General features: G+C 47.7%; 1 protein-coding gene across 1 annotated transcript in view; it reads left to right on the forward strand.

Moving 5' to 3' along the window:
- Positions 1 to 13: 13 nt before the first annotated feature.
- LOC311235679 (extracellular matrix organizing protein FRAS1-like) overlaps positions 14 to 25,000 on the forward strand; it is a gene marked incomplete at its 3' end in the record, with an annotated part of 42,780 nt that continues 17,793 nt past the window's right edge. The window contains exons 1-9 of the mRNA XM_084323143.1: positions 14 to 166; positions 1,211 to 1,343; positions 1,779 to 1,862; positions 2,491 to 2,592; positions 4,816 to 5,007; positions 6,241 to 6,327; positions 9,770 to 9,808; positions 10,379 to 10,526; positions 20,473 to 20,616. Coding sequence (XP_084179269.1) covers positions 69 to 166; positions 1,211 to 1,343; positions 1,779 to 1,862; positions 2,491 to 2,592; positions 4,816 to 5,007; positions 6,241 to 6,327; positions 9,770 to 9,808; positions 10,379 to 10,526; positions 20,473 to 20,616 — 1,027 coding nt within the window. The 5' untranslated portion in view covers positions 14 to 68. The remainder of the gene's footprint in view (positions 167 to 1,210; positions 1,344 to 1,778; positions 1,863 to 2,490; positions 2,593 to 4,815; positions 5,008 to 6,240; positions 6,328 to 9,769; positions 9,809 to 10,378; positions 10,527 to 20,472; positions 20,617 to 25,000) is intronic.

Genomic DNA, 25,000 nt, shown 5'->3' on the forward strand with positions numbered 1-25,000 from the left:
CTCTCAGCATGACAGTCAGTGGAGCCCGTCACAGTGCTCTGTGTGTGTGTGCACCGGGGAAGTGTGTCATGCGTCCCCCGGTCCTGTCCCGCCCTCAGCTGCCCCCGGGACCAGACCTTGTTCACCCCGGACGGAGAGTGCTGCCCCAAGTGTGTCCGACACGGAGGTGGGTACCGTACAGAGGAGCTCCACCCCTCCTCCACCCCTTTCTGTGCACAGGAGCGGTCTGGGTGTTTTTTTAAGGCTTCCATTCACCACTGCAATAAAACACTGGCCCAGCAACGTCATCTTAACACATTCAGCGCCAGAGATTAGTCTGGTCCTTGTGGCTAACGTGCCATGTTTCCATAACATATTTTCACTTTGCGTCATTATGTTTGGAGGGCGCTACGTGTATTCTACTATAAGCATTGGCGTTGCTCACCTGGACACGCTACTATTTCCAAATAAAATGTATATAATAGGTATTATGTTTCATCGTGAATGCATGAATTATGCTTTGATGGCCAGTAATGGAATTTGTGTTGAACACTACAGAAGCTGATCAGCTGGATCGATATGAAAACATTGTTGGATCAAGCTGAAATTGATGTCAGATAGTCCTTAGCTGTGGTCGGGGGTATTCCAAAAAGAATATTCCAATTGTCTGATCGCATTTTCCAGTATTGGTGTCCATCTGGTCCCGGACATAATTCGCCACAACTTATGGATCGAGTGTGCCAGATGCGTTTCCAAGTGTTCGGATGAAGCGATTTACTCGGCTCTGTCTAAATCTAGTGCCCGGAGACATTTAAGTGTAACACAGGGTTAGATATAAGGTTTCAAAGGGTGGGCGACACTGCCATCTGGCAGGATGCGGCCGGTATTGCACTTTGGCGATCTCAAAATCCTTTCCTATGGCAACACCGAGGTCAGTGGATGAATAATGAATAGAAATATCAAATAAAAAATATCTCGGTCTGGCGTCCAACGCATGGCGAGTTAACACGACTTATCTCGGGTTTGGCGCCGAATGTGTTAAGACCCATCGTGCTGCATATTGTGAGTGAAATGTATCGTGGTGTGTGTGTGTGGTGTGTGTGTGTGTGGTGTGTGTGTGTGGTGTGTGTGTGTGTGCGTGCGTGCGTGTGTGTGTGTGTGTGGTGTGTGTGTGTGTGTGTGTGTCTCTGTGTGTGTCTCTGTGTGTGTGTCTCTGTGTGTGTGTGTGCAGCGTCCTGCTCCTGGGAGGGCATCTGTACCGGGACAGGGAGGAGTGGAAGGTCAGTCTCTGCTCCAGGTGTGTTTGTGACGACGGGACGATCCAGTGCTCTGTGGCCGAGTGTCCTGCTGTGTCCTGTCAGCCTGTGAGTCTGCTGCACACACACACACACAGTGTAACATACACACAGAGTAACACACACACACCACACACACACACACACACACACACACACACACACACACACACACACACACACACACACACAGTGTAACATATACACAGAGTAACACACACACACACACACACAGTGTAACATACACACAGAGTAACACACACACACACACACACACACACACAGTGTAACATACACACAGAGTAACACACACACACACACACACACACACACACACACACACACACACATTATAACACACACAGACACACACACACCACACACACGCACACACACACACACACACACACACACACACACACACACACACACACACACACACACACACACACACACACATTATAACACACACACACAGATTGTAATGGTCTCTCTCTTCTCCAGAATGAGAACTTGGTGATTCAACCAGGTCACTGCTGCCCTCAGTGTCTCCCGGACCCCTGTCTGTCTGCTGGGATGGAGTACCAGGTGTGTGTGTGTGTGTGTGTGTGTGTGTGTGTGTGTGTGTGTGTGTGTGTGTGTGTGTGTGTGTGTGTGTGTGTGTGTGTGTGTGTGTGTGTGTGTGTGTGTGTGTGTGTGTGTGTGTGTGTGTGTGTGTGTGTGTGTGTGTGTGTGTGTGTGTGTGTGTGTGTGTGTGTGTGTGTGTGTGTGTGTGTGTGTGTGTGTGTGTGTGTGAATTAATGCATTTGTTGTGTGTGTGTAACGGTTGTGACATCGTCACCTTAAACTTCGATGCCCAGAGGGAGATTCGAACCCGGGTCTCCCACACCGTGTGCAACAGCACCAAGAAGTGAACCCACTGCTTTGTAAAGTATCTATGTGTCTTTTTGAGGATGAGAGTGAGTTTAACCCATAACACCGCTACTCACAGCAGCCCTTCATGACTGCGCTTTACGATACCATCCGTTACATATATATGAATGCATGTATGTGTGTGTGTATGTGTGTATGTGTGTATGTGTGTGTGTGTGTGTTGACAGCTTATTGATCAGTGTGTGTGTGTTGACAGCTCATTGATCAGTGTGTTTGTGTTGACAGCTTATTGATCAGTGTGTTTGTGTTGACAGTTTATTGATCAGTGTGTCTGTGTTGACAGCATGGTGATCGGTGGCAGAAGAACAGCTGCACCACATGTGTCTGTGATCGGGGTCAGTCTCGCTGTCACTCACTCACCTGTCCCCCCGTCACCTGTGACAAGGTCAGTAACACTCTCTCTAACACACACACACACACACACACACACACACACACACACGCACGCACACACACTCACGCACACACACACACACGCACGCGCGCGCACACACACACACACACACACACACACACACACTCAAGAGGTTGCTGTCTTTGGGTACTTAAGCATTAAAGGTACCCTCCACTGTTTGTTTGGGGTTAGCTCCTCTTGGAGGCGTGACTCTGACTATTTTGATTTTATTTGATTTTATTACGGATCCCCATTACCTGGTGCCATAGCAACCAGCTAGTCTTCCTGGGGTCCACACAAAAAAACATACAAAAACAATTATTATTGCAAAACAAAATTATTAAAAGTCAGTACTCAACACACAATGCATAATGAAACTAACAATTAAGATGGCTAAAATTACATGCAAGCAGAGAAACAGAAACAAATGAAAATTAAAAATACTTTACAGTGTTAAATACAATTTAAGATTATTTAAAAAAGTTAATCTACTGTAAATGCAGCAGAGGTTTTGAGGCAGGTTATTCCAAAGAGTTAATGCTCTAAAAATAAACGATCTCCTTAAAGTGTTGGTTTTTGGACAAGGCATTTCAAGCTGCCCACTACTGGAACCTCTAGTGTAATGCTCATGCACAGTATTACTAAAAACAATCTGATTATGTATAAAAATAGGAGTTTTACTCATGACCAACTTGAACAGCACAAGTATATTAAAAGACAATCTATTTCAGAGTATACAGAGTCATATTTGTGTGTAGAACTTGTCACCAGATCAACTTTTTCACTTTTCCCTGGAGAGAGAGAGCTTCTCTGTACTGTGAGTTCCATGTGTGATGTGTGAGAGTCTTTAACCTCTTAAACCCTAGCCCTATTTTCAGAAGATTCCCCTAAAAATACCTAAGTAAATGGAAGATTTGCTCCACTTCTACAAGGTCCATGTGCACGTTCTTGGTATCTAGGGACATCTATGGATCTCAGGGAATGTATTCCCAGAGTCAGAAATATTGTGTCTGTTACTAGGCTTGAGTACATTGTAATGAAACAAAGGAGAATATCAAATCCTTTTTTTCCTCATTCAGCACCTTCTTGATCACGTGTACAAAAAAATCCAAGCTAATTACAGATGATTAAACAGAAGGTTTTGTAGATACAGTACTGAATTCTGCCAACACAATCTCTCTTCTGACCGTCTCTCCTCTGACCATCTCTCCTCTGACCGTCTCTCCTCTGACCGTCTCTCTTCTGACCGTCTCTCCTCTGACCGTCTCTCTTCTGACCGTCTCTCCTCTGACCGTCTCTTCTGACCGTCTCTTCTGACCGTCTCTCCTCTGACCGTCTCTTCTGACCGTCTCTCCTCTGACCGTCTCTTCTGACCGTCTCTTCTGACCGTCTCTCCTCTGACCGTCTCTTCTGACCGTCTCTCCTCTGACCGTCTCTCCTCTGACCGTCTCTCTTCTGACCGTCTCTCCTCTGACCGTCTCTCTTCTGACCGTCTCTCTTCTGACCGTCTCTCTTCTGACCGTCTCTCCTCTGACCGTCTCTCCTCTGACCGTCTCTCCTCTGACCGTCTCTCCTCTGACCGTCTCTCTTCTGACCGTCTCTCTTCTGACCGTCTCTCCTCTCTGACCGTCTCTCCTCTGACCGTCTCTCCTCTGACCGTCTCTCCTCTGACCGTCTCTCCTCTGACCGTCTCTCCTCTGACCGTCTCTCTTCTGACCGTCTCTCCTCTGACCGTCTCTCCTCTGACCGTCTCTCCTCTGACCGTCTCTCTTCTGACCGTCTCTCCTCTGACCGTCTCTCCTCTGACCGTCTCTCCTCTGACCGTCTCTCCTCTCTGACCGTCTCTCCTCTGACCGTCTCTCCTCTGACCGTCTCTCCTCTCTGACCGTCTCTCCTCTCTGACCGTCTCTCCTCTGACCGTCTCTCCTCTGACCGTCTCTCCTCTGACCGTCTCTCCTCTGACCGTCTCTCCTCTGACCGTCTCTCCTCTGACCGTCTCTCCTTTGACCGTCTCTCCTCTGACCGTCTCTCCTCTGACCGTCTCCTCTCTGACCGTCTCTCCTCTGACCGTCTCTCCTCTGACCGTCTCTCTTCTGACCGTCTCTCCTCTGACCGTCTCTCCTCTGACCGTCTCTCCTCTGACCGTCTCCTCTCTGACCGTCTCTCCTCTGACCGTCTCTCCTCTGACCGTCTCCCCTCTCATGTCCCTCACAGGGACGGACCCGGGTGAAGCGTCCTGGACGCTGCTGTGAGGACTGCGCCCCGGCCAAGGGCAACTGTCTCTACGAGGGCGTGGTGCGTTTCCACGGAGACATGTGGAACGGGACGGGCTGTGAGTTCTGCGCCTGCGAGAGAGGACAGGTCCTCTGCCAGCAGGCCGACTGTGGCCGCGTGGAGTGTCCCCAGGTAGGTGCTCTGTGTGGAGTGTCCCCAGGTAGGTGCTCTGTGTGGAGTGTCCCCAGGTAGGTGCTCTGTGTGGAGTGTCCCCAGGTAGGTGCTCTGTGTGGAGTGTCCCCAGGTAGGTGCTCTGTGTGGAGTGTCCCCAGGTAGGTGCTCTGTGTGGAGTGTCCCCAGGTAGGTGCTCTGTGTGGAGTGTCCCCAAGTAGGTGCTCTGTGTGGAGTGTCCCCAGGTCATTGATCTACTGGTCGACCACGGCCGACTGGTTGGGCACCACTGGTCTATAGAAATAAATGCATTCAAACAAGAAAGTATAGTAGACATATTGTGGGGCGGCGTGGCTCAGGGGTAGAGCGGGTCGTCCAATGATCGAAGGGTTTGTGGTTCGAATTCCGCTCAAGCCCATGTCCATCCCATTGCCGTTGTGTCCTTGGGCAGGACACTTAACCTACTTGCCTCGTATGAATGTGTATGCATGTGAATGAATGTTGGTGGTGGTCGGAGGGGCCGTAGGCGTTGATTATTCGCCACGCTTCCGTGAGTCTGGCTGCAATTGTAGCTTACCACCACCGGTATGACTGTGTATGAACGAATAATGGACTCTGTGAAGTGCTCTGAGTAAAGAGAGAGCGCTATATAAATCCAATCCATTATTATTATTATTATTATATAGTTATGGCAAAAAAAGTTACCAGGCTTAATGCGAGCCAGGGAAGTCTTTACCCCCTTCCGTGACTGCTATGTGCAAGCCAGGGGCTTTATATCTGATATATTTCGAAGATATATAGAAGATATAAATATCGTTTTAGTGGGTATTGTCCAGTTGTTGCTGTGTGTTTTTATCTGCCCACAATTCAAGCAAGTAACGACGTTGTGTGTGTCACTGGCGCGCACCCAGAACCACCTATTTCAAGCGTCCCAGGTTCAGCGGGGGGTAGTACGAATCAGCGCCGCTTCGCACCCAAAAGGGGTGTGTCCGTCTGAGTGAGAACACTCCCCCCCGTCCCCGGGGGCGCTGATTCGACACCGAAAGGTGAGTGAGAAAGGCCCCTAACACTGCCAGGGTTGGGGGGTTTCATTCCCTGTGTAGCTCAATGGGTAGAGCAAGGCACTAACACTGTCAGGGTTAGAGGTTATATTCCCTGTGTAGCTCAATGGGTAGAGCAGGGCACTAACGCTGCATTCAGAAGCGTAAACAGGGGGGAAGCTACTGTAACAGGACTGTTGGTCTCTCTCGTCAGGGAGAAGAGCTGGTGGACCTGCCTGGGAAGTGCTGCCCCGAGTGTTCGTCCACGACAGCCTCCTGCGTCCAGGAGGAGTTCCCAGAGGTAGTTCAACCCCCTACCACCCCCTACTGCCCCCGTTCAACCCCCTACCACCCCCTACTGCCCCCGTTCAACCCCCTACCACCCCCTACTGCCCCCGTTCAACCCCCTACCACCCCCTACTGCCCCCGTTCAACCACCTACCACCCCCTACTGCCCCAGTTCAACCACCTACCACCCCCTACTGCCCCAGTTCACCCACCTACCACCCCCTACTGTCCCCGTTCAACCCCCTACCACCCCCTACTGCCCCTGTTCAACCACCTACCACCCCCTACTGCCCCAGTTCACCCACCTACCACCCCCTACTGCCCCAGTTCAACCACCTACCACCCCCTACTGTCCCCGTTCAACCCCCTATCACCCCCTACTGTCCCCGTTCAACCCCCTACCACCCCCTACTGCCCCCGTTCATCCACCTACCACCCCCTACTGCCCCAGTTCAACCACCTACCACCCCCTACTGCCCCAGTTCATCCATCTACCACCCCCTACTGCCCCAGTTCACCCACCTACCACCCCCTACTGCCCCAGTTCATCCATCTACCACCCCCTACTGCCCCAGTTCACCCACCTACCACCCCCTACTGCCCCAGTTCACCCACCTACCACCCCCTACTGCCCCCGTTCAACCACCTACCACCCCCTACTGCCCCAGTTCAACCACCTACCACCCCCTACTGCCCCAGTTCAACCACCTACCACCCCCTACTGCCCCAGTTCAACCCCTACCACCCCCTACTGCCCCAGTTCAACCATCTACCACCCCCTACTGCCCCAGTTCAACCACCTACCACCCCCTACTGCCCCCGTTCAACCACCTACCACCCCCTACTGCCCCAGTTCAACCACCTACCACCCCCTACTGCCCCTGTTCAACCACCTACCACCCCCTACTGCCTCAGTTCAACCCCCTACCACCCCCTACTGCCCCAGTTCAACCCCTACCACCCCCTACTGCCCCAGTTCAACCAACTACCACCCCCTACTGCCCCAGTTCAACCCCCTACCACCCCCTACTGCCCCAGTTCAACCCCTACCACCCCCTACTGCCCCAGTTCAACCTCTACCACCCCCTACTGCCCCAGTTCAACCACCTACCACCCCCTACTGCCCCAGTTCAACCACCTACCACCCCCTACTGCCTCAGTTCAACCCCCTACCACCCCCTACTGCCTCAGTTCAACCCCCTACCACCCCCTACTGCCCCCGTTCAACCACCTACCACCCCCTACTGCCCCAGTTCAACCACCTACCACCCTCTACTGCCCCAGTTCATCCATATACCACCCCCTACTGCCCCAGTTCACCCACCTACCACCCCCTACTGCCCCAGTTCATCCATCTACCACCCCCTACTGCCCCAGTTCACCCACCTACCACCCCCTACTGCCCCAGTTCACCCACCTACCACCCCCTACTGCCCCCGTTCAACCCCTACCACCCCCTACTGCCCCAGTTCACCCCCCTACCACCCCCTACTGCCCCAGTTCAACCACCCATCCTACCCCCTACTGCCCCAGTTCAACCCCTACCACCCCCTACTGCCCCAGTTCAACCCCCTACCACCCCCTACTGCCCCAGTTCAACCCCTACCACCCCCTACTGCCCCAGTTCAACCACCCTCCTCATCCTACCACCCTCTACTGCCCCAGTTCAACCCCTACCACCCCCTACTGCCCCAGTTCAACCCCCTACCACCCCCTACTGCCCCAGTTCAACCACCCTCCTCATCCTACCACCCTCTACTGCCCCAGTTCAACCACCCTCCTCCCTCCTACCACCCTCTACTGCCCCAGTTCAACCACCCTCCTCATCCTACCACCCTCTACTGCCCCAGTTCAACCACCCTCCTCATCCTACCACCCCCTACTGCCCCAGTTCAACCACCCTCCTCATCCTACCACCCTCTACTGCCCCAGTTCAACCATCCTCCTCATCCTACCACCCCCTACTGCCCCAGTTCAACCACCCTCCTCATCCTACCACCCCCTACTGCCCCAGTTCAACCACCCTCCTCATCCTACCACCCCCTACTGCCCCAGTTCAACCACCCTCCTCATCCTACCACCCTCTACTGCCCCAGTTCAACCACCCTCCTCATCCTACCACCCCCTACTGCCCCAGTTCAACCACCCCCTACTGCCCCAGTTCAACCACCCTCCTCATCCTACCACCCTCTACTGCCCCAGTTCAACCACCCTCTACTGCCCCAGTTCAACCACCCTCCTCATCCTACCACCCTCTACTGCCCCAGTTCAACCACCCTCCTCATCCTACCACCCCCTACTGCCCCAGTTCAACCACCCTCCTCATCCTACCACCCCCTACTGCCCCAGTTCAACCACCCTCCTCCCTCCTACCACCCCCTACTGCCCCAGTTCAACCACCCTCCTCATCCTACCACCCCCTACTGCCCCAGTTCAACCACCCCCTACTGCCCCAGTTCAACCACCCTCCTCATCCTACCACCCCCTACTACCCCAGTTCAACCACCCTCCTCATCCTACCACCCCCTACTGCCCCAGTTCAACCACCCTCCTCATCCTACCACCCTCTACTGCCCCAGTTCAACCACCCTCCTCATCCTACCACCCCCTACTGCCCCAGTTCAACCACCCCCTACTGCCCCAGTTCAACCACCCTCCTCATCCTACCACCCCCTACTGCCCCAGTTCAACCATCCTCCTCATCCTACCACCCCCTACTGCCCCAGTTCAACCACCCCCTACTGCCCCAGTTCAACCACCCTCCTCCATCCTACCACCCCCTACTGCCCCAGTTCAACCACCCTCCTCCACCCTACCACCCCCTACTGCCCCAGTTCAACCACCCTCCTCCACCCTACCACCCCCTACTGCCCCAGTTCAACCACCCTCCCCCCTACTGCCCCAGTTCAACCACCCTCCTCATCCTACCACCCTCTACTGCCCCAGTTCAACCACCCTCCTCATCCTACCACCCCCTACTGCCCCAGTTCAACCACCCTCCTCATCCTACCACCCTCTACTGCCCCAGTTCAACCACCCTCCTCATCCTACCACCCCCTACTGCCCCAGTTCAACCACCCCCTACTGCCCCAGTTCAACCACCCTCCTCATCCTACCACCCCCTACTGCCCCAGTTCAACCATCCTCCTCATCCTACCACCCCCTACTGCCCCAGTTCAACCACCCCCTACTGCCCCAGTTCAACCACCCTCCTCATCCTACCACCCCCTACTGCCCCAGTTCAACCACCCTCCTCCATCCTACCACCCCCTACTGCCCCAGTTCAACCACCCTCCTCCACCCTACCACCCCCTACTGCCCCAGTTCAACCACCCTCCTCCACCCTACCACCCCCTACTGCCCCAGTTCAACCACCCTCCCCTCTACTGCCCCAGTTCAACCACCCTGGCTGACGCCATTGAAGTAGATTCATTTTATTTTTGTTTCCCATTCAGGGTCTTCAGTCTATTGGAAAAGTCCAGCACCGCAGATCAGTGAGTAGCGGGCCGTGGGTTCTGGGTTCTGGGTTTTCTAGTTTACTGAACAATCTGACATAAAAAAACATTAATATAAATTGTTATTAAATGTAGACAATTTTGAAGGGTTTAAAATACATCTGAAGTGGATCTTCACACGTTCTCTCTCTCTCTCCCTATATCTCGTTATCTCTCTATCTCCCTCTCTCTCTCCATATTTCTCTCTCCCTCTCTCTCTCTCTCACCCTCTCTCTCTCTCTCTCTCTCCCTACCCCTCCATCTCTCTCTCCCCCCCTCTCTCTCTCTATCTCTCTCACACCCTCTCCCTCTCTCTCTCTCTCCACCTCCCCCTCTATCTCTCTCTCTCCCTCTCTCTCTCTCTCCCTCCACCTCCCCCTCTATCTCTGTCTCTCTCACTCTCTGTCTCTCTCTCCCTCTCTCTCTCACCCCTTCCCCCTCTTTCCCCCTCCCTCTCCCCCTCCCCTCTCTCTCTCCCCTCTCCCCCTCCCTCTCCCCCTCCCCTCTCTCTCACCATCCCCCCTCTCCCCCTCCCCCTCCCCTCCTCTCCCCTCCCCCCTCTCTCTCTAGAACCTGGAGCGCTGGACGGACGGTGCCTGCAGGGAGTGTGAGTGCCGTGACTCCCGCGTGACGTGTTACCTGCTCTCCTGTCCCACCTGTCCTCTGGGGACGCTGGAGGTCCCGCGTCAGGGACACTGCTGCCCAGAGTGTCTCCACGGTACGTCTGTCTTCACCACGTCGGGCTCAGAAGACGCTCCGCATGCAGAACCAGTCCCAGCGCTTTTCAAACCCAATGCCTTTTAACCCTTTCACTACCACACTACAGAAGGTTAACCTTTCACTACCACACTACAGAAGGTTAACCATTTCACTACCACACTACAGAAGGTTAACCATTTCACTACCACACTACAGAAGGTTAACCTTTCACTACCACACTACAGAAGGTTAACCATTTCACTGCCACACTACAGAAGGTTAACCATTTCACTACCACACTACAGAAGGTTAACCTTTCACTACCACACTACAGAAGGTTAACCATTTCACTGCCACACTACAGAAGGTTAACCTTTCAATACCACACTACAGAAGGTTAACCTTTCACTACCACACTACAGACCGTCTGTAGTGTGGTAGTGAAAGGTTAACCTTCTGTAGTGGGGCAGTGAAAGGGTTAACCTTCTGTAGTGTGGCAGTGAAAGGGTTAACCCTTTGTCATGTGGCAGTGAAAGGGTTAACCTTCTGTATCGTCACAGTGAAAGGGTTAACCGTTTGGTAGTGTGTGGTAGTGAAAGGGCGCCCTCGTTTGTTTCGGGGGAGACATTTGAAGGGAACACACAGCACTCACCCAGTTCTTATGATTAGAAAGCTATTTGGTGCTTTTCTGAAGGAAGATGAAGGTTCCGCTTAAAAAATACACCTTTCTTTCCTCCCTTTTTACTTTTCAACAGACATAAAATGTTTGGGCCCACAGGCCCTGGTTGTTCATGTTGATCTCCTGGACTCAGGTTTGGGCCCACAGGCCCTGGTTGTTCATGTTGATCTCCTGGACTCAGGTTTGGGCCCACAGGCCCTGGTTGTTCATGTTGATCTCCTGGACTCAGGTTTGGGCCCACAGGCCCTGGTTGTTCATGTTGATCTCCTGGACTCAGGTTTGGGCCCACAGGCCCTGGTTGTTCATGTTGATCTCCTGGACTCAGGTTTGGGCCCACAGGCCCTGGTTGTTCATGTTGATCTCCTGGACTCAGGTTTGGGCCCACAGGCCCTGGTTGTTCATGTTGATCTCCTGGACTCAGGTTTGGGCCCACAGGCCCTGGTTGTTCATGTTGATCTCCTGGACTCAGGTTTGGGCCCACAGGCCCTGGTTGTTCATGTTGATCTCCTGGACTCAGGTTTGGGCCCACAGGCCCTGGTTGTTCATGTTGATCTCCTGGACTCAGGTTTGGGCCCACAGGCCCTGGTTGTTCATGTTGATCTCCTGGACTCAGGTTTGGGCCCACAGGCCCTGGTTGTTCATGTTGATCTCCTGGACTCAGGTTTGGGCCCACAGGCCCTGGTTGTTCATGTTGATCTCCTGGACTCAGGTTTGGGCCCACAGGCCCTGGTTGTTCATGTTGATCTCCTGGACTCAGGTTTGGGCCCACAGGCCCTGGTTTGGGCCCACAGGCCCTGGTTTGGGCCCACAGGCCCTGGTTGTTCATGTTGATCTCCTGGACTCAGGAGAAGTGAAACTACATCTTAATCCCGAATAATAACAAACTGTCCTCGGAGGAACCGGCTGTTTAACAGTCTTTACTATTCAAAGATGTATCTTCTACACTTTTGCTTCACAGCCTAAAATAGTTGTTTTGATAAAAAAAAATTGATGACATAAGATAATAATTCTAAGAGATAAATCAAATCAAATCAAATCAAATTTATTTATAGGGCCCGACAACACACGTTAATGTCCCCATGGGCCGTACAGGTCTTCTTTAAACAAGTCAAGAAGAAAACATAACAATAAGTCAAGAACAGAACAAGAACACCATAAGGTGCAAACATTTTTAGATGAATGCAAATAAATGAAAGAATGCAAGCACTCCCAGACATACCCCACGCGAAGGTAAGGAAAAACTCACTAAAACCTAACAATAGGGAAAAAAGCTCCACAGGTAGTGTGGAGGAGAGAAACCTTAGAAGGGCCGTTCAAGGGGGGATCTCCCTTCTTAGATGTTGGTGATAGTAGTGTTGCAGACGGACAGAGGCAGGTATCTCCTGTTAAAGGAAAACGCCAACATTTTGGGAAATTAGCTTATTTGCCATCTACCCTGGAGTTAGACAAGAAGATGCATACCTTTTTTCTTCTCTGTGCATGCAGTAGGAGTAGGAAGACGTTGGGAACTAGGCTAATGGAGGAACCTACTTCCAGTGACTGACGCTAAGCTAGGCTAACGGTGCACGTCTTCCTACTCCTACTAGTGGTCTGCAAGGGCCTTGAAATAAAGCCCGAGCCCTGCCCGAGCCCGTGAACTTCAGGCCCTGCCCGAAAATAAGCCCGACTGTAAATAATATTTTAAGCCCTAGCCGGCGTGAAAACCCGAAAAAAAATTATTATTATTATTATTAAAATATAATTTTTTTTGTATTTGTTTTAAATATTCTAAACACTTTATATATTAACTTAATAAATAAACAAAAACGAAAATGTCCAATAGGTCTGCCTAAATAACGCATATCACGCTGAAAACTAAGAAGCATTTATGCCTCCCTCCCAGTGCTCGCTTATAGAGCAGCCTCGTAAAACGTATTGAAGGCTATAGAATCTTCTTTGACACACACACACACACGACACACAATAGCCTACTCAGTCACTAAAACAGACATCAGATTTCGAGCAGAGCAACATGAAAAGCACAACAAAACAGGTAGCGACCCAGCAAATAATAAACATCACTCACCACGACGTCAGCAACGCGTTGAACAACGTTAACAAAAGCACAGGAGCGCTGGCAGCAGAATTCGAGGAAGAGTAGAATTTTGCAGAACACCGGCTACATACATCCTACATACTACATACTACATACATCCAAGTACAAATAAAACGTTCGCCAACTGGCTATATTCCAACACAACCAATCGAGTTGTCCCCGGCCTGAGTTCTCCCTGCGCGCTGCGGTAATTACATCCAAATGTTTCTCTGATGACAGCTTGGCGCAAAAGAGAAAACGAAAGTTATCCTATAACCCTAGTTATATGAAAAAATTTAAATAAAAAAAAAACGCAATAAAAAAATTAAAAAAAAATTAAAACTGCGGTGCCCGGGCCCGGCCGAGCCCGAATTATTTATTAAAAAAAAAGCCCTACCCAGCCCGAACCCGCCGGGCCGGGCCGGGCCCCGTCGGGCCTGGGCAAGGTTGCAGTGCACTAACTCCTACTGCGCGCACAGAGAAGAACAAAGGTATGCATCTTCTTGTCTAACTCCAGGGTAGATGGCAAATAAGCTAATTTCCCAAAATGTTTGAGTTTTCCTTTAAGAAACACAGAAGCAGGTCTCTCCTGTTATAATAATATAATAATAGATTTCATTTATATAGCACACTTTAAACTCAGTCAGCTCTCAAGGTGCTTCACAGCAGAAGGAAAACAAAATTAAAAATAGAATAAAAAGGTTTAAAACAAGAAAACATTCAAATTAATCAAAATAAAAAGATAAGAATAAAAAGGTTTAAAACATAAAAACTAGAGGTGGGCATAGATACTTTTTTTAAATCTAGATTAATCTATCTGCAATCCTGGAGTTAATCTAGATTAATCTAGATTAAAATGGCTCAAAAAAAATCTGCCGAAGGCATTCAAAATATGTGTGTTCTACCCAAATAATGACCAGAAGTAAGTCCTTACTTTTTCTTTCCTCCTTATGTTTCTCAGGCCAGGTGGCCCATTACACCATGAGCCCATCTCCCGTTTCCAAAATGCATTACACACTGTTTGAAAAAGCTGTTTTGCTATGATAATTGGTAATGAAATATCAAAATAATGTTCAATAAGATATACTTGTGTTTAATAAATTGTTTTATTCAGAAGTTAACACAAATAAATAATATTACCAGTACAGAACAGTACAGTAAAGTGTGGTACGTGCAAACTGATGTTTAAAATGTTATTTAATATTACATGCCGCGGTGGGTTGGTTTCAGGTTGGAATGAATATTCAGCCAGTTGGATGGTTATATGCTATGGTTGGATGGCTGGGTATCCAGCCTGAAACCAACTTAACCGTGGTAAATTAAATAAATTAAATTACATAAACGTACCCAAGGCGAACGAGTGAAGTTCCCAGCTGGCATCGATGACGTGTACAGTAACGCCTAGGTAGTTATCGTTGCTGACAGATGTCCAATGGTCCCCAGTCAGTGCTACACACGCCGCCGCGGCCAACTTGTCATCTTTCACAGCTTTCTCTGTGGCGTGTTGGTCATGGATTCTCCTCATGATAGTTCGCCTCGCAGGTAGCTTGTAACACGGGTCGCCTGTCGCCGCCCGGAGAAGAAGCTCGAGTCCATCATCTTCAACCACGCTGATAGGCCGGCAATTGATTGCAATCCACTGGGCTAGGAGGTTAGTTAACTGTGCTGATGGGCTTGCCTCGGTTGCACTCAAACAGTGTAGTTTGACGAACACTTGTCCCCGGTGCAGCAGTGATTGGTCCGGCGGCACCTTCCTTGCTAACAGCAATTTGATGCTTTTTGCTCAGGTGATATTTGAGACTCGAGGAACTCCTACAGTAAGTCATTTGAGCTTTGCACAAAGTGCAAATCACCTTGGTCTTGTCGAGGTTACCATCGGGAAGCTTTTTGTAAATGAAATAGCCCTGAAGCAAACCCGGCTTCACACTGCTCACAGCGTCCTCCATTGTCATGCACCTGTTGTTTTGATATGGTAATTATTTTCACGCATGCCCCGCTCGGACGTGTTCACGCCCCTCCCCTCCCCCCCCCCCCCCACACAGAGTAGTTCGACCAGGTATACATCAGCTAATGTCTCAGACCCAACTTTGAGAAATAGATTAATGGCGTCAATTATATTATCGCGCGATAATAGTCTCGCGTTAACGCAGCACGTTAACGGCCCAGCTCTAATAAAAACATTTAAAATGAATAAAATAAAATAAACAAAACATAGGAGCAGATCATTTTTTTTTAAAGAGACACAGAGGCAGGTCTCTCCTGTTAGGGTGCGGTTACACCTTTCGTTTCATTTTCGTATCATTGTCATATGCGTTTCGCCGCGACGTCGTGCGCCTCGAGTCACACTTTCGTTTTTTTTTTCGTTTTTGTCACCCGAGCACACTGATGTAGTACACTGCCAAAGCAGTAGGTGGCAGTAGGTGGCAAACATGAAGGCAATTTCAACCAATCAGAACTGAATGTGCCAATACACTTCCTGGAAGCTCCAGCAAAGAAAATGTCAATAAGGCAGGCGCCTATGCCGCGCCACCATCTTGCCTATTTACTCAATGCAGCAATTCTTTTTCAGCAAAGCCTAATAAAAGTGCAATAAACAAAACGGATACATTCACTGTGTGTTCTGCCTGTCATTTGTTGATGAAACAAAACTAACATCAACACAAGTGACCACCAAGAGCGGATAGTTTAGTCTAAAAAACGATTGGTAGCATTGTTAGCTGCATGCTAACGTCAATGGAATTTGCCATTATAACAGTATAGCATTGTGGCTAGAAGCTAACGTTAGCTCACGCTACTTAGCCAGCACCAAACTGATGATATCGGGAGCTATCAGTAGTTAGATAACATTAGAGACAACGCTGTGTGTATTAAACAAAGGTGAATAGATGACTGGGCCATTTTGTTTAATGCTTGTTAAGTTGAAAGAGGAGCTTTGAGCTAACAGGGTTTGATAGCTAACACTAGCTCATGTTATCCAGTGGCAGTGCCAATCGGTAATGCTAGCAGAATGAATGGATGTAAACTTTCTTTAACATATTGCATATGGGTACAATACAATACGGCTCAATACAAACAATTGTTAAGGGAATGCAGACTGTTGTAGCTTGGACTGGGGTCCTTATAACAATAACTTGACAACACATAGTAGCTGCAGCTATTTGGTTTGGGACAGCTCTCTGTCACCGGAAGGGCACGCAGATGGTATCTACTGCGCATGGGCGTTTTCGCAACAACGGCTCATGCAGACTACACGTTGTTGTCTGCGCGTTTTTTAGCGTTTCTCCAAAACGCAAACACAATTTTGCGTTTCAGCCGTATCCACAAAAAAACGCCAAAAAACGCATTTCTGTGTAATAGGGACATGAAACGTATTCAAAAACGTATAAAAAAAAACGCCACAAATACACTAGTCTAACCATGGCCTTAGAGACACAGAGGCAGGTCTCTCCTGTTAGAGACACAGAGGTAGGTCTCTCCTGTGTGTGTGTGTGTGTGTGTGTGTGTGTGTGTGTGTGTGTAGGTGTGTGTGTGTGTGTGTGTGTGTGTTGTGTATGTGTGCTTGTATGTGTTTGTGTGTGTGTGTGTGTGTGTGTGTGTGTTTATGTTATTTACAATATAAAATGAGCCTAATTTATTCTCTGTTCTCTAGAGGCCCTGAGGGCTCTGAGTGTGGTGGGTGGGTAGTAGTTTGTGTGTGTGTGTGTGTACGTGTGTGTGTGTGTACGTGTGTGTGTGTACGTGTGTGTGTGTGTGTCTGTGTGTGTGTGTGTGTGCGCACACATGCATACTAATGATTATTTATGCCTGAATGATGAACAGATTAACTGCGTAGTTCTGTGTACATGTGTGCCTGCATTATTTCCATGTGTGTTTGTGCAAATACACAGCCATTACTGCAAGTGTGTGTGTGTGTGCGTGTGTGTGTGTGTGTGTGCGTGTGCGTGTGTGTGTGCGTGTGTCTTTTGGCTTTTATTCACTTCACCTCACTTGTATCCAGTGGACTCAGGTGACAGGTGAACAAATGGAGCAGCCTGTTATCACATCACTGAGCTCATTATCAACCTCTTCACTTTTTGATGAAAAACAATTGATGAAAATGAATGGGTGTCGCCCTGAAGCCTGGCCCGGGCAGGTGGCAGGTCATTGGATATCATTTATTGATTTATTTTGGTTCCTGGGTTGATTTGTGTGCGATTAGATTAAAGGCCAACTTGCAGGTTGTATTTTTGTTCAATAAACAATGTGACTAGGCCAACGCTGACTTTCATGAAGAGGGACAATTCTTTTATCGAAATTGACCCAGTTTTAGCGTTTTTATCAAACATTTTGTCGACCAAACCACAAGCTCCACGCACATGCATATTTTAATCCATGGATCAATAACGTGCGTGTGTCATCTTAATGCTGACGTCACGTCAGGTGCAGGGCAGCGAGGGGCTCTGAGAGTCACAGGCAGGTAGTGGCAGGAAGCAGAGAGCCTTGCTACTACTAGCCGAGGAGTGATGAATGAAAATGTATCTGTTTCACCTAACACTATTGCTCCGTGATCATAGCCATTCATCTCTAAAGCTAACCACTATTTGTAAAAGCCACAACCACGTTACCATATTTGTAATAATGTAAATCATTGTGTCGTTGTACATATTGTGTATACAACGTTAGAAGCTAACGTAACTTAGCTTGGTAGCTATTGTGCTAACAACATACCGCGATGTCTAGCTTGTTAGCCGGCATGAATGCCCGATTTAAAATGGTTCTCTCCTCTTTGTATACCTTTGTCCTCACAAGTATTCTGCCAGGGAACTTATGGACTTATTGATCAACATGCAGCGACGTGTAGCTTGCATGATGCGTGTGCAGTGCTTTGCCCCACAGGTCTGAGAAGAGGACCTGCACATGATTTTACTCGTTCCCCAAACTCCTCTACATGCCCCGATCTCAAATGGTTCACGACAGTAGACATAATGCTAACGTTAGCCAGCGCCATATAGCCAGTAGTACTATGACCCGGACGGGCATAAGGCATAAGTTGCCTGAAGTGATGTCACGGCCGTGCTAGCGTCTGATAAGCTTTTTGACTTGCTCCGTGCATGTTATTCGTGTGTGGACCTTTTTAACCCTTTCTGAGTGGCATTTCCGGCGTCAAATGGAAAAAAATTTATAATTAAATTAGATACCAATGATGTAAACTACCCATAATTGCAGAGTAGGGTTTAACCTGCAAGTTGGCCTTTAATATTTGTTGTGCAAATATGTTTGTACTTGTAATATTTGTTGCACAAGTACAGTACAATGAAAAGAAGTTTGGCTTCTAACGAGAGTGCAAATGAAACAGTAAAGTGCAATAGTAATATACAATGTAAAGGTGATTAAACTGAGTATAAAGTATATAAATTAGTACTACTGAGTAATAGTGCTAATCAGATGTATGTACGGAGTTGTAGTATTAATATGTACAGTGATACAGGTATAAAGACACTATTGTAGTAAGTCATACTGGCCAGCAGCGTAACTAGTAAGAGTAAGTAAGGGATATGTACAGATGTAGATATAGTATCTACAGATTAAAATTATTTAAAAAAAGAATAATAATAATAATTAATTATTATATGCAGGTATGTACAGACAGATGTGGATATATATATGTGGTAAGAATAATTCTACAGTATATATAGCATTATTATAGCTGTACGATTTTCTGTTAACAAGAATCTAAAGAACACATTGCTTTGCTTTGAAAGAAAGGTCTCTATAGAAAGGTGTGTGTGTCTCTCTCTCTCTCTCTCTCCCTCTCTCTCTCTATTAATGTAATGGGCACTTGACTGATATTCTTACTGGCCAATAAAGTTCCCAACAGCCCAGAACATACAAAGCATCTCAATTTCCTCATCTATTTCTCGCTCTGCTGGCCCGTCTCGCTCCCTGCTTCTGTCTCTCATTCTCTCTCTATATATATATATCCCCTACCCTCATTCTCACCATTCCAATCAGCCTCTCCCTCTGTTCTTGTTATCTCTGAGCCTCTCTCCCTCTCTCTCCCTCTCTCTCCCTCTCTCTCCCTCCCTCTCTCTGTGTGTCTCTCTCTCTCTCTCTCTCTCGCTCTCTCTCTCTCTCTCTCTCTCTCTCTCTCTCTCTCTCTCTCTCTCTCTCTCTCTCTCTCTCTCTCTCTCTCTCTCTCTCTCTAACAAGGCACAGAGTGAGGCAAACCTCTCTTATTTAGCAGCAGCTGTGAAGCCTGTATTATTTAGTCAATACAGAGACAACAACAAATAGAGCACATGATGATGCAGTCGACCACAGTCCTGATGACGCCTCTCGCTTTTTATTCCAGAGACCGTTTTGTGTTTCATTCGAGTGGTGGAAGGGGAGGGGGCGAGGCGGGAAGGGGGACAAATCATGATTCACTTTTTTTCCGCCAGTGACAAAGTGAACGTCCTACGGTGCTGAGTGGAAAATCTGCCATTTGTAACTTTTAGTTAACTGTGTGTGTGTTTATGTATGACGTGATGGTGGCATTATTCATATACTGTCAGACTGAGATGTCTCCTAACTTACTAACACTGACATCTTAGAGATGAAATATTCATTAGAAGTCCTGGTTGTAAGTGTTGTGTGTAAGTGTGTGCATGTGCGTGCGTGTGTGTGTGCGTGTGCGCCTGTGCGTATGTGCGTGTGTCTATGTGTGTGCAGTCTTGCATATTTAAACTTCTCTGCCTCCACTAATGAGGTTAATCGCTGGTCCAAAAGTATTAAATGAAACTGTCCATAAAACCTAAATGTCAAAGTGTAATAATGGTTTAATAAAAAAAAAAGGCTATATTAGTCCAGAGGCTTAGAAGACCCATTTTGTGGGAATTGTGCACTTTGTGACAAACAGCTAGAGTTTTTTTTAGAAGTGTTTCCCGCCCTCCTTTAGCTTACCAAAATGGCCACTGGTCAGCTACCAGCCCAACCATGTCTTGAAATATTTATACAACTATATTATTTCTCCAAAAACACTTTTTTTAAAAGACACAGTGTTACAGTCTACTGGTCACAATGAGGTGGAATATATTTAGACACTCATCACCAGTAGAGCCAGTATCGTGCCATGATCTCTGGTCTAACCTCTTGTCTCCTTGCAGCCCAGTGATCTCTGGTCTAACCTCTTGTCTCCTTGCAGCCCAGTGATCTCTGGTCCAACGTACGCTCTTGTCTCTTGTCTCCTCACAGCCCAGTGCCTCGGGGACTGTCTGTCTTGTTCCGCTACGACGGACCACTGCGAGAGCTGCCGGGACCCCAAGGCCCTCCTGCTGAACGGACACTGTCTGTCCCTCTGTCCGCACGGATACTACCCTGAGGGACGCACATGTGCAGGTAGGACCCCCCCCCCCCCCACCACACACACACACACACACACACACACACACACACACACACACACACACACACACACACACACACACACACAGTGTGGATATGTGTGTACATGCCTATGTGTGTCTGTGTATGTGTGTGCGCGCGCGTGTGTGTGTGTACTGTTTTTTTGTGTGTGTGGTATGGTAGATGTTGTGAATGTTTGTGTGTGTGTGTGTATGTGTGTGTGTGGGTCTATTGATTTTCTGTGTGTGTGTGTGTGTATGTAGTCACGTTTGTGCGTGGTTTGTGTGTCTGTATTGATAGTGTGTGTGTGTGTGTGTGTGTGTGTGTGTGTGTGTGTGTGTGTGTGTGTGTGTGTGTGTGTGTGTGTGTGTGTGTGTGTGTGTGTGTGTGTGTGTGTGTGTGTATGTATGCTTTCTTTATGTGGATCTGAGCTCAATTCCCTTTGAAGAAAGAAAGCCAAGGCCATCTTGATGTAGCTTTGACCTCATGGCTGCATAAATGTTTTCAAATCAAAATTATGATTTCAAATGAGGTTTCCCTCATTTACAGTCACGTCGAGTGTACATACAGGAATAAGTGAAAGAAAAAGTAATAAAATCATACAGCAGAACAGAACAGCAACCTGGTTTCCTAATTAATTCCCATGCCGTGAGACCACCGTGTGCTCGTCACAGCCAAATGGTTAGGAAAACTAATGGCTGCATCTGTATACGATCATAATAACAAGAGGAGGCAGAGAGCAAGGATAACAAATCAATTAAAACGCGTACTTGATTGACAAAGGTTGCAGATCAAGGTTTTAAACTCAACAGAGGGGAGAATATCAAGCTTTAAGGACTGTTGGAGTTCATTCCATGAGCTAAAGGCATCATAGCTAAATGCAGATTTACCCTGTTCTGAGCAAACTCTGGAGACCTTAAGGACCAGCCAGTCACTAGAACGGGTTCCATAGGTTCCAACATTCCATTCCAATAATGATGTAGTATACGGCGGTAGCTTACCAATAATGATGTAGTATAAGGAGGTAGCTTACCAATAATGATGTAGTATAAGGAGGTAGCTTACCAATAATGGTGTAGTATAAGGAGGTAGCTTACCAATAATGATGTAGTATAAGGAGGTAGCTTACCAATAATGATGTAGTATAAGGAGGTAGCTTACCAATAAGGTCCTTAAAAATGAACAAATACCAGTGTCTACGGTGCCAACCAGCAATACCACAGTTCCCTTGAGCAAGGCACTGAACCTCAAAACCGCTCACTAACCCTGTCCTATGTCTCCTGACGAAATGCTACCCTGGAGGGACATGCAAGAGACGATAACGTCATATTCTTCCTCTTCGTGCGATGTCCTCTCAGTACTCTGAAGAGTCTAACCTCTGTGGACTAAGTGGAGGATGTTGTTGATGTATTCTGACTGGCTGTCTTCCTCTCAGAGACAAGTGGCTCAAAGCCAAAACCTTTGTACAAACCCCTCACGTGTTTCCAAACCTTTTCCTTCAGAGTAACTGGATACGTTAAGTGGAGGGAAAGGGAGGATATTCTGATGCGTAGGGAAGCAGAAGTATCAAGGTCCTTTAAACTTAGAGATAAGTAGTGATAATAACAGCTCCACTTGTCACGGTATGGTGTGGTGGGATGGGACCCAGGAGCAGACAAGACGAAGGCGGGTAGCGAGTCCAAGGGTTTTTAATAAACATAAATAACAAAACAGAACAAGGGTACAAAACAACGAATAACAAAAACAAAACCTCTCAGTAAAAACTGGAAGAGGGGGGGGAAACACAATAACTAACTCTAAATACAAATCAGAACATCTGACACGGGAAACACTTACTTGAAATAAGGAACGAAACATGGAACGTGCAACAACGAGTAACAGAGACAATGAACCGACACAGAGAACATCCCAAAAATCAGCCCGAAAATTTCTTAAGTGGAGCTAGGACAAAAAAAATGCTGATCTTTTGTCTTCACATTGTCTGGTAAATGAGACCCACTGTGTTTGGAGAATAAACACGTCTCCAGGTCTGAAGCATGACCTCCAAACTGTGTCACAAAAGAGGGCAAGTAGAAAAGAGTGAGATAGTCGAAAAGAGTGAGATAGTTGAAAAGAGTGAGAGTTGAAAAGAGTGAGGTTGATATATAACTATAACAAAACGAAAAAACAAAGAATCATATAATATAAAAACTGTTAAAATTAAGGATGTCCGATATTATCGGCCTAGCGATATTTTCGGCCGATATTGGCATTAAAATGTAATATCGGAAATGATCGGTATCAGTTAAAAAAAATATATATATATATATATATTTTTTTTTACATTTATTTAACCTTTATTTACCCAGGCAAGCAAGTAAGAACAAATTCTTATTTTATTTATTGTAAAAAGTATGCATAATGTTAATTAGTTAGTGTTAATTCCACGACAAGAGATATCTAATGTTAATTACCTGATATTATTCAGTTTTTTTGTGGGGGAAACCCCGCATATATCGGTATCGGTTGATATCGGTATCGGAAATTAAGAGTTGGACAATATCGGTATATCGGGTATCGGTAAAAAAGCCAATATCGAACATCCCTAGTTAAAATATAATAAGTATGCTAATGCATCAAACATGATCAAATGAAAGGTCATTATTACTTATAACGGTTTTATGTTTCAGCTCCAGAGCTCTATTTAAAGAACTAATTGAAAGAGCCGTTGACTCTGGAGTGAATTTAGTTTGTTTCATCATGAATATTTTATGCTTATGCAGTTATGCTGTTCTGCGTGTGTTTCATTTGTTTATTTATTTTCTAACTGGAAATTGTTTTGCGTGCGGTTTCCTTGCCTCCGTGCGACCCACTTAAAGAACAACATGTAAATCTCACTGTGATTCGCCTTTAAAAGGAAGTATACGTAAAGATTACAAACGGTACACCATCTCCCCGGACAGCATAACTAAAGCCACATCAATGAGGTGTCAAATTGGTTGAAATCAAAACACGAATGAGGATAATATGAATTGAAAATGTTTCATGTTCTATTCAGTTCACTGTAGTAGGGATTATCTGTGTCCACACAGCCTCCACACAGAGGGATTATCTGTCATACAGCCTCCACACAGAGGGATTATCTGTCATACAGCCTCCACACAGAGGGATTATCTGTGTCCATACAGCCTCCACACAGAGGGATTATCTGTGTCCACACAGCCTCCACACAGAGGGATTATCTGTGTCCATACAGCCTCCACACAGAGGGATTATCTGTGTCCATACAGCCTCCACACAGAGGGATTATCTGTGTCCATACAGCCTCCACACAGAGGGATTATCTGTGTCCATACAGCCTCCACACAGAGGGATTATCTGTCATACAGCCTCCACACAGAGGGATTATCTGTCATACAGCCTCCACACAGAGGGATTATCTGTCATACAGCCTCCACACAGAGGGATTATCTGTCATACAGCCTCCACACAGAGGGATTATCTGTCATACAGCCTCCACACAGAGGGATTATCTGTGTCCATACAGCCTCCACACAGAGGGATTATCTGTGTCCATACAGCCTCCACACAGAGGGATTATCTGTCATACAGCCTCCACACAGAGAGATTATCTGTGTCCATACAGCCTCCACACAGAGAGATTATCTGTGTCCATACAGTCTCCACACAGAGGGATTATCTGCCCATACAGCCTCCACACAGAGAGATTATCTGTGTCCATACAGTCTCCACACAGAGGGATTATCTGCCCATACAGCCTCCACACAGAGGGATTATCTGTCATACAGCCTCCACACAGAGGGATTATCTGTCATACAGCCTCCACACAGAGGGATTATCTGTGTCCACACAGCCTCCACACAGAGGGATTATCTGTGTCCATACAGCCTCCACACAGAGGGATTATCTGTGTCCATACAGCCTCCACACAGAGGGATTATCTGTGTCCACACAGCCTCCACACAGAGGGATTATCTGTCCATACCGCCTCCACACAGAGGGATTATCTGCCCTGGAGGCTGTGGAGGCGTCCATGCAGTGTGGAGCAGACAGTCTTGCTGCAGTCTGTGTGGAGCAGACAGTCTTGCTGCAGTCTGTGTGGAGCAGACAGCCTTGCTGCAGTCTGTGTGGAGCAGAGTCTTGCTGCAGTCAGTGTGGAGCAGACAGCCTTGCTGCAGTCTGTGTGGAGCAGACAGTCTTGCTGCAGTCAGTGTGGAGCAGACAGCCTTGCTGCAGTCTGTGTGGAGCAGAGTCTTGCTGCAGTCTGTGTGGAGCAGACAGTCTTGCTGCAGTCAGTGTGGAGCAGACAGCCTTGCTGCAGTCTGTGTGGAGCAGAGTCTTGCTGCAGTCTGTGTGGAGCAGACAGTCTTGCTGCAGT

This window comes from Notolepis coatsorum (assembly GCF_963971535.1).
Source record: "Notolepis coatsorum genome assembly, chromosome: 10".
NCBI lineage: Eukaryota > Metazoa > Chordata > Actinopteri > Aulopiformes > Paralepididae > Notolepis > Notolepis coatsorum.